We start from the raw sequence: 13,037 nt of genomic DNA, 5'->3' as shown, positions 1-13,037 counted from the left end.
AATACTTTTTATTGGACACAGATTTTTACTGTTTAAATATTCTGAGTTCATAGTACTAATATACAGTTTACTTCAATTTTATATCTCTCTAGATATAGATATTTGTTTCCTTAAAGCATAAAACTTAGAACAGAAACAAAATTAAGATGCTATAAATACACATTTACATTTGCCATAAATCTATACTATGTTATAAAAATAACAATGTCACTAAAATATTAATTTTGTATGGTAATTCACATACCATAAAAGGTTCAGATACATTGTTATAGCCATTTCCTACTGAACTTACATGCATAGTGTCACTGAGACTACTCACAGGGGTAATGCCAGCAGTATTTTTATCCCTTAATGTGCATCACTATTAAGATTTCTCCCACTTCTGTCTGTTCATTGTGAATTTTGATATTCATGAGAATACTCTTTTTAAGTGAGATATCAATCCATAAATATCTTTGAGCACAGTCTAGCACTGGGTGAGTGGGTGGGTGAAAGTGTGTATAGGCTTGGGAGGATTAGATTTTTATTAGTAAATATCAGTAAACCTTGATTTCACCTTACACACACAAACTGATGAAAAATATTTCCACTGATGATCAGAATCAAAATTTACATATAGGCAAAGGAAGAAAAATGTTGCTGAGAACTTGTTAAGTTTGATTTATGGATATTTACTTTGTATATGTTGACATTTGATGCTGATAGTTTATTTTTAATGGTTATATAGCTTTAACTTTTTGAATCTGTCTGCTATCATTAAATAATTGTCTGACCCCCCCCACCATTTTACTGCAACTCTGAAAATTTAAATAGATAAAAATTAAAAGTGCTTAAAACCCATAATTTTGTGCAACTGTGAAAATTTAAATCAATAAAAACTGAAAAAATGCTTAAAATAAGCAGATATCAGTCAAAATTATTTAAAAAATAATTTTGCCAAGCCTGTATACAGTATATGTTCGTATATATTGCACGAAACCTTACCATCCTAAACCATTTTGCAGTTAACAGGTGGATTTCAAGTGTCATTAACGTTTATAATAAATCATTGCCACTTGCTATATTAATGTAATTATATTGAATTCATCCTGCCAAATAACATTCTCAAAACACTTAGTATGAGTGATCTATTCACAGTTTTGTAGTTGAATAATATGTAATAGTTTTCAGTTAGCTTTGCATAGTTGCATATGCTGAGATTACGTGTTTTAAAGCTGCAGAACAAAATTTTATTCTACTGGTCTAAAACAACTAATTTTAAATACATTAACCAAAACTAACCACTTCCTGAAAGCCACAAAATATTCCACTGCAACACAGTTTCATACAACATGGTGATATGTGATTTAGTTAACCGAGAGGCTGGACCGTAACTGAGAAATTGAGAACACTTTCTGGCATCACAGTTGCTATGAAGTTTTATCCAACTTGCATACATTAAGTACAAACTGTAAAATTCAGCCACATTTGGACTGACTGCATTTCTTGTGCACAGAGACCCTGATTCAGAAAGATTTAGTGATGTGAAAAGCAGATGAACAGGAAAAACAGGTCAATATATCTAAGCCTGGAATCATTAAGTAATTGGTGGTAATCAGCAATCAGTAAGTATTGGTGGTTGTTGATTTCTTATTCAAATGAAAGCATGATGACAAAACCTTCTATTGTTAATCAATTTGCAGTGAGGAAAATAAAAGCATCTGGAGATGAGTGATGTATTCTTTTGTGGTCAGTTTTTTCTGCCTGTCAATTAATAGTAAATGAATATTATAAAATACAATGATTTTTTATCCAATCTCAATTTCAATGCGTACAGTTGTATGCTGAGTACATAATAATTAGTCAGCTATTTTATGGCATTTGCTTGTGCCAAAAAAGGTGTGCAAGTAATACTTTGAAATACACATTGAAATCTGTCAAAATGTAAAATATTTTTCCAATCTTAAATATATCTAATTAGAAATAATCATAACCACATTTTCTATAAATTAGCAAACTCGGAACTTGCTCATCGTTTCAAAAAGCTCAGACACAATTTTGTGATCAAAAAATCAAAATATTTTGGTGTCAAGCTTGTATTAAAAGTGAAGACTGCCTTCACAGTGACATAGAACAAAGCAAGATCATATTGAGAATGTTGAAAGGTAATTCTCTTAGCAGCAGTATGAAAACAAAATGTAAAGTCACATTTTAAACAGCAAATTAAAAAAATAAAAATGGTTACTTGCTAGACAACATACCCGCTACATAGTTAATGTAATTTTTTGTGATATTAATTTTGGAGCAAAATCATGCTGTAGCATTATTTAATACTTTAAAAATAGTCTCTCTTTTTACTATTCACTGAATGCAGTTCTGTGCTGTAATGAAACTGCTTTTTTTTTTTTAAGCAGCAAACCCGCATTAAAATATGGGACCACATCCTCAGCCAGTGTAAAATTAATGTAGCTGATTTACACAAGTTGAGGAATAGGCCCATGGTGCTTAAATGTAACAGAGCCCTATATAGCCCTCCTCCAGCAGAGTACCTCAGCATGTACTTAACTGGAAGTACATGAATTGTCCCAATAAAGTTAATGAGACTGCTCGTGTTTAAAGCTAAGCATGTGCATATGCGCTTTACTGGGTTGGTTCCTAAACTTGATTAAATAAACTACAATTATCCTTACAGCTATCCAGCTAGTTTTGTGTACTGGATCATATCTGGTCCCATGCTCTTAGGGCTATGAATGATGAGGACAGGCATTCAGTTCAATGGGAGGAGAAAGCACAGATCCCTACTCCCTCCTGTCCAACTACAACCCTAGCTAAACTTCTGAGAGTGACCCTTCTGGCTAACTGGGGGTCTCCTCCTGCTCCATATTCAATCAATAAGAGTCTTTCTATTGATTACCATGAGAGTTGGATAGGATTCAGGATTGAAAATCTCCAGACTGAACTAGCTGTGTCTTTCAGTCAGAGAGAAAGTCACTGAAACAGAGGTGGGGAATAGAAGGGTTTCCCCACTCCCAAAATAAATTGTTCCAAAAGTTGTACCGGTGGTATATTGTTCTTACCACTTAGTTAACTATATTAAATAACATTGAAACAAATGGTTTATTTAAAGACACATACTCAATGCAAGACTAAAATGCTCTATATACTGTGTATGAATCACAACATCTGTATCTAAAAACAAAAACAAACCAAACGGGATGATCAGAGGTTAGAACGAGTGAAAAGTATTCTTAAAAATGGATCATGTCTGTAACTTCTATAGTGGGGACTTCTGCAGCTTGCAGAGCACATTTGAGTGCCTGCCTCTCTACTCCAGGTATTTGTAACTCTTTGATTTCCTATGGTTGCATACAGCTCTACTGTTAGTCATGTGATTAAAATTCATTCCTCTGCAGAGAGCTGACAAAGGGATTTAAGTGGGACAAGTGCCTCGGCCTTGTGTTGGGCCTCTGTAAAGGGATGTATTTCACCGAGTAAGAGGAGGAAGTAAGTACGTGAATTAATTTAGGGCAAAATTCTCTCTGCTTCACTTGACTCTGATGTACTGGTATGCACATGGAACTCCTCTTATGAAAAGACCCCATGTAGATTATTCTTGATTTTACTAGGAACAGATGTGTGCTTGGGGCTAGTCAAGGTCAGAATAAAGATGGATGTTAAAACTACTTTTGCATATTGATAGGAGTGGTGGTGCAGTATGGTTCCATATTATTGCCATCTTCAGTTCAACTAAACAGACCAATCATTATTGCTGACTCTAGAGCAAAAAACTTAAACTTCAGTGTTATAGTATTCTAGCTTTCATCTTGATAAATGATAATCTATACCTAAAACAAGCTGCATTTTTGTTCTACAATAAAATGTTTCTCATTATACCTTGCCTTTGAACAGTTGTATCATTGTTTCTTCATAAGGATCTGCAGAGTGGGAGAAAGGAAAGGGTGCAGGAAAATAAGTCACAGACCGTTAGAGCTTGCGTCCATTTTGAGATTTTGCAGCTGTTCCTTGTTTAGCCAGTGATTTTGTCGTAATAGCGTTGCATTTGCTGCACAAATCTCTCATTTCCATGAGACTTTCTTCTACAGCTTTAGCAAACGTAACTGAGGAGGTCTCTTTACAGTCTTTAAAGCTTGAGATGCAGAATAATATATGCTCTGGCTGTGGGTTGTAACATGCACCATAACCATTGGGGACCACAGGCCCATAACAGCAGAACATTTCCATGGTGGTTGGAACCTGATGGTAGGGAAAGAGTGATTTCAAGTTTAAGCAGTGAAATAATCTAGTTAACATTAAATAATTATTTTTTAAAAAGCCCCAGACATTTTAAACATAGAGGATTCCCTTACCAAATATGGCTGCCTTAATAGGAAGTCTGGAGCACAGAGCTGGACACCAAAATCAGCACTTTGGCAGATAAAACGGCTATGTATGGCTCTAAACGCTGATCTGAGTGTCCAAATGCAGATTTTGGATGTTCTGTTCAGTTGCTATATTTGAAAACTGGGCTCATTGTCTGAGACTGAAATGCATATATTTCACTTATTCTATCATTTTAAATAGACCTTTAATGGCTATTAGCTTTGCATATTGATTTCTACAGAATGCATATAAACAATTATACTGCCTAAAATTTCCCTAAGATTTCACTCCGCTTATCTCAAGGTTAATTTAAACTTGTAATGCGCAAAGTTTAATTAGTTATAGAATATAATACTTTTTCAGCTCTTAACATTTATAATCCGGAAGCCGGGAAAAAACAGTATGTTTTAATTCATTCAGCTATTAGTTGAAACAATTTTTCTGTTACAATTCGAATTTAATTGTGACATAATGCCGGATAAAACACTTCCTACTGAAGGAAATTTAAGATTTGTTAGAAATCTATATGTTTCAGACTTTGTATACATGAGCCTTCAAAAGTGACATTTGGCTTTTTAATGGCATAGAACAAGCCATTAGTCCTGCTAATAGAGTCACAGAATTGTCGGATAAATTTGCTGTGCAACAGCCGAAGGCCATAAAGCTATTCAGAAGCACTTTTTTGCACATGGATGGTTTCTTGGAGAATGTATGTAGTGGTATTCTGGCTACAATCCTCATGTCTGAAGCCCACAAACATTATGACAAGATCAAATTACTTATTAAGGTTTTTATGCTTCAGCACAATATTATCAGTCCGTTTTATTGCACACTCCCAGTCCTATATAGTTGAGGTAGAGTTTCAGTAACTGAATTACTATGTAGATGTCTTTTTTCACTAAACCTGCTACTGTATGTAGAGAAACATTTAATTTGTAAGTTTTGATGACCCCAGTATTATCGTTCAAAATGTTGAATCTAGGAAATATTGGTGTGGCTAATCATCTTGTTACCAGCATATACTATCTGTAAATGTAAAAGCTCATTTGCACATCAGGAATTGCAACTCTGACAATTTTTGTGAATATCTGAAGGACGACTAAGCCGGTAGTTACGATATTTACACTCTACATGCCCTAATCTGTTCATGTTGTTATTCCCTGTATGTGTTGGACAGGCAGAGCCAGTGATGGTCTTAGGCCTGTGCCAACTATGAGGTTTGCCTTTGGGGCTCCACACATATCCAATCCACCAGGCACAGGATCCACAATAGCACACCTTCATTTCTAGTTGTTGTGTTGCACAGTTTTCATCTCATCTTCTGGTTAAAGCTCTTGAATGTGTTTCCCTGCTGCTGCCTTCCTCCTAATTTACTGTTCAGTGGAATTTCCCATCTGGTCTATTCCAGAGACTGTAGGCGAAAGCCTTGCAACCAGGTATGCGGGCAGTGTGTCACAGTCATGTAACAGCCAGTCAGTATTGTTTTAAGTGTGAAAAGGTGGGGATATTCACAGGTGAGGAAAGGCTGCGCAAGGCCTTGTACCTTTTAGTAACATGCATAGATCCTTGCAAAACCTAGGCTAATACTAGCCTGAAATTTCAGACACAGCTGCTTTTAGAAAGAGAAATATTTGTTCATGCTTCTTGGCCTCTCTAGCCACAATGGCAGGACGTCTGGCTTGGTGGCTGTGCTGTCTCTGGAAAACAGAATTACTACAGGAGTTGGTGCCTTCAAAAAGGGCAAGGGAAGAAGGGAGACCTAAAGTGGAAGGGAAGGAAGCACAAGGCTCTCATACAAGTTTTGTTGGGTTTTTTTGTGTTCAAGACTAGGCATCACAAAGTTTGTCTGTCAGTTGGGGTACAGCTTTGGGATAGAAAAGGAAAATTATGGCTTCAGCCAATTTTTGTTATGTGCATTTTGATTATAGAAAAATACTGTGGAATGAAAAATCAGGAATTTTGCATGGCTGTTAGTGTTACTGTCACAATATTTCAAAGCCACCATTCTCATTGTGAACTATAGACTCAGCTGACTAGGAATGAATTAGTTCTGTAACAGGGAATCTTGCTACAACAAGACCCATGAATTTGAAACACTCACCTGGCTGGTTGAGAGGATAAATCGACTGCTTGTCAAATATGTTTCCTCTGTAAATATCTCTGGCAGTTCCTTGAAGTGCTCCCGTGCTGTCTCTCTGAGCCCTAGCAAGTGATTGTCTATTGCCATTCCAGTAATGGCCTAGCAAAATATAATTGAAAACAGACGGTTTTACTGACAGCATGCAGAACTACAGAACTCCCAGCTGTTGCTGTCATTTCCCTTGGTTAGACTTGGGGGACTTTGTGTGGAATAATGCCCTAAATGTATTTTAAAATTACTCAGCGTATATTCATTGTGGATAATCAATAATAAAAGTTCATATGGTACTTTTAAGTGCTATGTAAGAGCCTGATCCTGAGAAGTGTTGAGCACCCACAACTCCTACTGAGGTCATCTGGGGTTATGGGTGCTCATTATCTCTGAAAATCAGGTCCTGTAAGTATTATGGGTGGGATTTTTAAAAGAGACGAAGGAAGTTAGACATCCAATTTCCAATGAAACTCCTTTAGGCACTTGTGAAAATCTTACTTCACAGTACATGTACTGGTTTCAAGGAAATTTTCTTAGGAAGCTCCAAAACCTCTCCAAACGGCAGCAGATTATTCTCAGAAATTTCACTGCTTGTGGATCTGGGTCTGGGCTGATAAGGGGCTTAGGGTCCAACAGAATTTATATTCACAGAGTTATCTAGGGTTCCCAGTCACTGGAGAAGAATGGGGCCAGGCGGTGGGGATGCTCTCTGCTCCTTAGTGTCTGAAGCTACAACTGACTTAACTTCCAAAGTCCTATCCTGCCATGCATTGGCCTGGGATGAATTCTCTTAGGGCCAGCTCTCCTCTGATTGCTCTAAAGTCCTTATCTAGAATGTGGAAGAGAGAACCCTAAGATACCATAACCACTTGTTCCAATCTTCCTGTGCTTTAGGAGACTATAATTGAATTAACTGAGAAATTAAAATTATTTTAAAAAGTCTTGGCCACAGCAGCCTAGGTTTTGGCTGGTCTGAAGTGGGTGGAAAGTCACTCCAGATTAAAAGACACATTTAAATCTAATTTTTCCTTCAGTTTATTCACCACAACTGCCAGCCATGGACGCTGTCAAAAACCCTTTTGGTACATATTCAAGTTCTTGGTGAATGTGTAGACTTTATCTGGGACAGAAAGATATAGTTCCTCACTGATGAAATCATTTGGGAAGGACAGATCATTTAGACGTAGAACAAGAAAGTTCAAATGGCAATTAAAGTAGAACTGATAGCTAAAGGGGCACAGAACTCTCAAGGACAGGGAAGACAAGATGCTCTAAAAGGGAAGGAGAAGAGTAAGAAGGCAGCAATTTGTTTTTTCTCTCAAGGAAAGAATTGTCCCAATGTCTAAGATGAATGATGCAAGGGAAAGGGAGTAAATAACCTTGTCTGGCTCATGAAGGAGAACACACCCTTTGGTCAATTGTCTGTACGCCTGTCAGCACACATGGTTCAGAAACACTGGAGAAAGGATTGTGCAACGTAACAGTGGTTACCTTGGTTTTTCCTATCGAGGGAAATTGACTTGATGATCAAAGGACATATTTTGCTATCATACAAGATTTATAAGGCTCTTAGCAATGACATTTTTGCAACATAGATCGATGCCATGTCTGAAGAGAGACCGAGACAGGCTAACGAAATAAACTGTGAGTCAACACATAGGAAAAAATTGTGCTAAATTGAATTTTAGGGCTCCAAGTTTAAGATAGCAATGTTGCTGGTAAGCCCTAACAAGGGAAAATAAAATCACCCTAAACTGCTGTTTGTGTTATGAGGTGGATGTTTTATTTTCTTCATGGCTGGTATATTTCAGTCTGTAACATATACAGTTTAGTCAGATTGCGTAAACCTTCACTTGAATTTTCCCATAGTTTTAAGGCACGCCAGTTAAATTATGTTTTTATGAGAATGAGGGAATGCCCAATGATCAAAAGTGGGTGGAGTACTTTTACATCTAAAATTGAATTTCATTGTCTTTTCAAGTGCATGCTAATATTAACCTGTCCTCAAAAAAAGTGGGGGGGGAGGAGCTAATGAAATATTAAGGTTGAGATTTTAAATTCCTTATAAATTAGGAAAGCCAGAATTAAAGTTCCCAAAGCAATTTTAGCTCTGCCCCATGAGTTACACAAAGGTCTAATGTTTGTAACATTGCATTAGACTGAAAATGAACTACTGCATATTTTGGCAATTTTAGGGAAAGGAGGCACTCTTAGTTGTGTTAAGGGAGTGCCCAGGATCTCACTGAGATTGGGGCCATTTTGTGCTAGGGACTGTACATACAGTGAAAAACAGTCCCTGTCCTGAGGAGCTTAAAATCTACATAAACAAAGACAGACTCAGAATGTGAGAAAAGAAGTGTTAATATGCCCTTTTTAGAGATGGAGAACTAAGGATCAGGAAAAAAAATCTGTGGCAGAACCAGGATCTGATCCTCCAATGTCCTAATGCAGTGCTTTCACCACAAACCGTCGTTCCTCATCCCTTTCTTCATTCCACAGTCTGAAGAATGCCTCCTTGGACATGTCTTCCCCCTCTCACTCTGCATGTGCTTTGGGATAAGGACTAGTGGAGGATGCTTTCTTGTCTATTACTACTATTTAAGCAGTAATCAGCAATGATTATGCCCAGCAGCTTACAGTGAATTTGTTAGGCATTGGACTGAGGCAAAAGTAAAGGTGGTAAATTTTACAACAAAAATGGTTATTAACAATTATTAGCATCATGAGTGACTTGAGTAAGTTATTAGTATTGTAAGTCAGCACTTTGTCTTGACACAGCAGGTTGTGAAGTGTTACCAAGACTGAGCTGCTTCACTTTTAATCAACAGAAAATGGGTCGTTTTACTAGTAAAGTGATTTCTTCACTGGGGTATCCCCTTGTTTTATTGTAGAGCATGTTCAATAGTCTTTTAAAGGGAGTATCGTACAATTATTCATTTGCTATTAATAACCATGCAAGTTCTAAGTCAATGTTTGGAATCCAAGGACCAAATTCTCAGCTGGAGTGTATGAATGCAGCTCGATTGATGTCACTAGAGCTATGCTCGTTTACCTCAGTGGAGGACTGGGCTCTAAAGGCATAGCTGCTTCCCCGGAAGGGTAATATAAAAATACATCACTAGCCAGCTTTAGAAAAGTAACCCCCGGTATAGTAGAGACCTTCTTGAACAAAAGCCTTGGATCTAAATCCCTGTAAACTCTGGGAGAGATGTGCATGCTTGCTTCTATTCCCTATGAGAATGGAGTTTTTGGACACTAGAATAAATACTGTGCTGAATAAAGGAAATATAGGTGGGTGTCTCATTGAGCTCCTGCATCTGCCTGCCTGTCTGTATCTACTTATTGCGTCTTTTTGTATACTTATATTGTAAGCTCCTTGGGGCACGGAATGTCTTTTTGTTCTGTGTGCATACACTGCCTAGCACAATAGGGTCCAGGACTGGGGCTCCTAGATGCTACTGCAATACAAATAATTAATAATAATGTTAATAATTAATAAGTGTCACACAAATGCCCAGTGTCCATGTAGAGACATCAACTACACAAGGCCATCTTCTGTGACAACACTATATAAGAACTATCATATCTAGAAAGGTTGTGCCCAAGAGTGTTATGTCCAAAGATTATCATGTAAGCTAACGAGCACTGTCTCATGCAGATGTTTAACCTTGCAATATCAGCTTCTGGGAAGCATTTCTTGAAGTGAGATCATAGAAGATGGAGCCATATGGCTGTTTGGATGGTAGGTCTGATAGTCAACAAGATAGTGTGAGGCACTGGGGTCCTCCGTATTCAGAGGCACCTAAAGTTTTTGAAATTCATGTACTTAGTGATTATGTCTTCATGTTTTTGTAAACATAAAACTGGCTGGTTTTCATCCAGGCAGAACAACAGTTTACTCACCAAAATAGTATAATTAGTCTGTGCCGTGATTGCATCTTTAAATCGTTGCATCTTCTCAGATTCCTGTTGTGGAATAGAAACATAACTATTACTGAAAATCTCTCCAGGAAGTAACTTCTACTGGCAACGAGCCAACAACCAATAGTACACCCAAATGCCCCCGGTTACCCCAAAATACCTACTTTGTTGTGGGCATTCTGAATGAATGGAAGGCCACTATGGTTCAAAGTTATGCTCACTATTATTGCCTTATTTTTTGAGGGTCAAATAGGTCATAGGACCTAATCTAAAGCCAATGGAAGTCATGGAGAGACTTTCAATTGACTTAATAGAGTTCGTATCAGGTCCATAGTCAACATAATGCCTAATATATTTTTTAATCATACTCTTATCTGATTGGCAGCAGGTATCAATAAATTAAAAGCAGAATGAACTGTGCCATTACATGTATTGTATTAGTGAACAGAACCAGTTTACTGAAACTAAAACATGATCAGTAGAGATGAGGTGAACTGGTGAAGAAAATTCTCAGTAACTGTACACAGGGTCAGTCAATGTAGGTCACTGTGGGCAGTCAGTAAAGTTTGCAACAGATGAAGGTATGACTAATTAAATTTTAAAATTTAAAAGGTACAATAATTGCATAGTTTAATCCTTGCCTTGCAAAACCATCATAGAAATTTACCAGACCAGGCACTAAATCTGTTGAGCGTCCTTTATCATGATGACAGAGACAGTGATGTTAATGAAAAAAAGTACTGATATTTTACCAGCTGGTCAAGAAAATCACTCCCCTGAGTGAATGGGCAACTAGAATTTTCCAGGGCTGCTTTAACCTTTGCAGTTACTACACATCTCTGGTTACAGAACTGTAAATTTTGGCTCCTGCCAAGTAACAGACTTTAGGACATGGGATCAATTTTAGGCATAGCAGCTAGTGTATATCAAGCGAGATGTTGCAGATTAGGGAGATCGTGAAACAGGCAAAAGTTACTGCCTTCTTTTGTGTAATTCTAAATGAACAGGGAAGCTTCAGCTTGCATCGACAATGAATGATCTTTTGAATAAAGAATTCATTTTAGAAGCAATCCAAGGGCATCATCAGAGACCTTCACAGCACAGAATCTGATACCTCTCCATGAGACTAGAGCCAGGTCCCAGGTCCTTTAGATAGATTACATTAGAAAATGCAGTCTTTAAATCTGATTTACAGTTTCTCAAGCACTCTCTGCAATGTCAGAGGTTCCTTCCTGTAAAGATGGTGTCTAGTGTATGATATATATCTCCTGTGTTAGATAATCAATCTGACTCAGACTCAATCTTTGGTGATTGTTCAAACTGTCATTTGAAAATCACTTTCTTTGGTATCAGAAGCAAAATATTTTCTGGTTTGATTTGGACTAATGGCTACTAGCAAAAAATACTTCAGAGAATTCAAGGCTCCTTAAATCAAAAGACATGTCTTTTAGTCCAACAAAAAAAACCAACCCCGTTTCACTTCCATTGGTGGAGTGTAGGTCAGCTAAGGGAATCCTGTTTCTCATTCTTTTTTTTAACTATAGTATATATGGATCTAAGACTGGAAAAGAATGGTCATATATGAACAAATGTTTGTGTTCCAAAAAATTATGGGTGAAATATCCACAGAGTAATTCAGATGCCTGCACCTTTCCAAATGGATATTCTAACAAAATATGCATACTTTATAATCGCCAGGAAAACCATAATTCCATTGGGCAGAACTGTATGATGTTTACAGGATTCTTTAGATGGAATAATGACATCATTCTCCTCCATATTTATTATTGCCAAGGGGTGAGATAAACATTTGGAAGGTTGGAGCACACAAAATGAGGCACGGGCTGGCAGAGGTGGTTCTAGAGAAATGAGGACTATGTGGTCACCTGTGACATTCCCTTGCTCACTCACCCGATTCAACACAGTTAGGATATCACTGGTGGGTACACTGTCTCAGAGTTGAGGCAGTAAAGTACTGGGAGATGATGAAGCTTTGCAAGTGCTGGAGAAGCCAGATAGTTGAATATGAGTGGACAAAGGGAGAGATAAGAGCCACCAGCAATGGTTCAAAGGGGCAAGAGAAATCAGATAAAAAATTTGGCAAGAGAACTTGGGGGTGGGAACTGATTGGGGAATCTGTCTTCTGCTAGAGGTTCTGAAAGTATGAGAGCATGCACTGGTGTGGCACCCAGGCACTGCGTGCTGTCCAGGGGCAGGGACTGATGCATGGAGAAGGGACTGTTCTGGGGAAGTACCTCAGGGCTTGCCCACTCTGGACAAACTTCATCTTCCCGGCAAGCTGCATTGTTGACAGTAGCACTGTATCACCAGAGAGGTTACCGGCAGGCAGAAGCCATTTTCAGCATGATAATGAATCCTATGTAGGATGGGTTGGCCAGACTGGAGGAGCTCTGGCCAAAGTATAGTGATTACCATTAAAAAGTCATGTCCTGTTCAGGAACCACCTCAGCCTTCATGTTGTCAGTGGATTTTTAACATGGAGTTTCTGAGAGCCCTGTTCAGAACAAGATGGGTTTTGAACTGGACAGCATACAGAGGTGGAAGATGTGGTGGTGGAATGGAAACTGTCACCTCCTTATACAGTTCTCCAGCAACCTCTGGAATT

The 13,037-nt window shown here is 37.9% G+C and overlaps 1 protein-coding gene across 2 annotated transcripts in view; it reads right to left on the bottom strand.

Annotated features, from left to right (window-relative positions):
• The window catches only part of CHAT (choline O-acetyltransferase), a 58,600-nt gene continuing 45,563 nt past the window's right edge, over positions 1–13,037 (bottom strand). For both annotated transcript variants that reach the window (XM_074958733.1, XM_074958734.1), the window contains 3 exons: positions 10,394–10,456; positions 6,461–6,598; positions 1–4,233 (listed from right to left, as the gene is read on the bottom strand). In XM_074958733.1, the coding sequence (XP_074814834.1) occupies positions 3,964–4,233; positions 6,461–6,598; positions 10,394–10,456 (471 nt within the window). In that variant the 3' untranslated portion in view covers positions 1–3,963. The remainder of the gene's footprint in view (positions 4,234–6,460; positions 6,599–10,393; positions 10,457–13,037) is intronic.

Source organism: Natator depressus, chromosome 7, assembly GCF_965152275.1.
Source record: "Natator depressus isolate rNatDep1 chromosome 7, rNatDep2.hap1, whole genome shotgun sequence".
NCBI classification, from domain to species: Eukaryota; Metazoa; Chordata; order Testudines; family Cheloniidae; genus Natator; species Natator depressus.
This window is presented reverse-complemented; position numbering and strand designations above follow the sequence as displayed.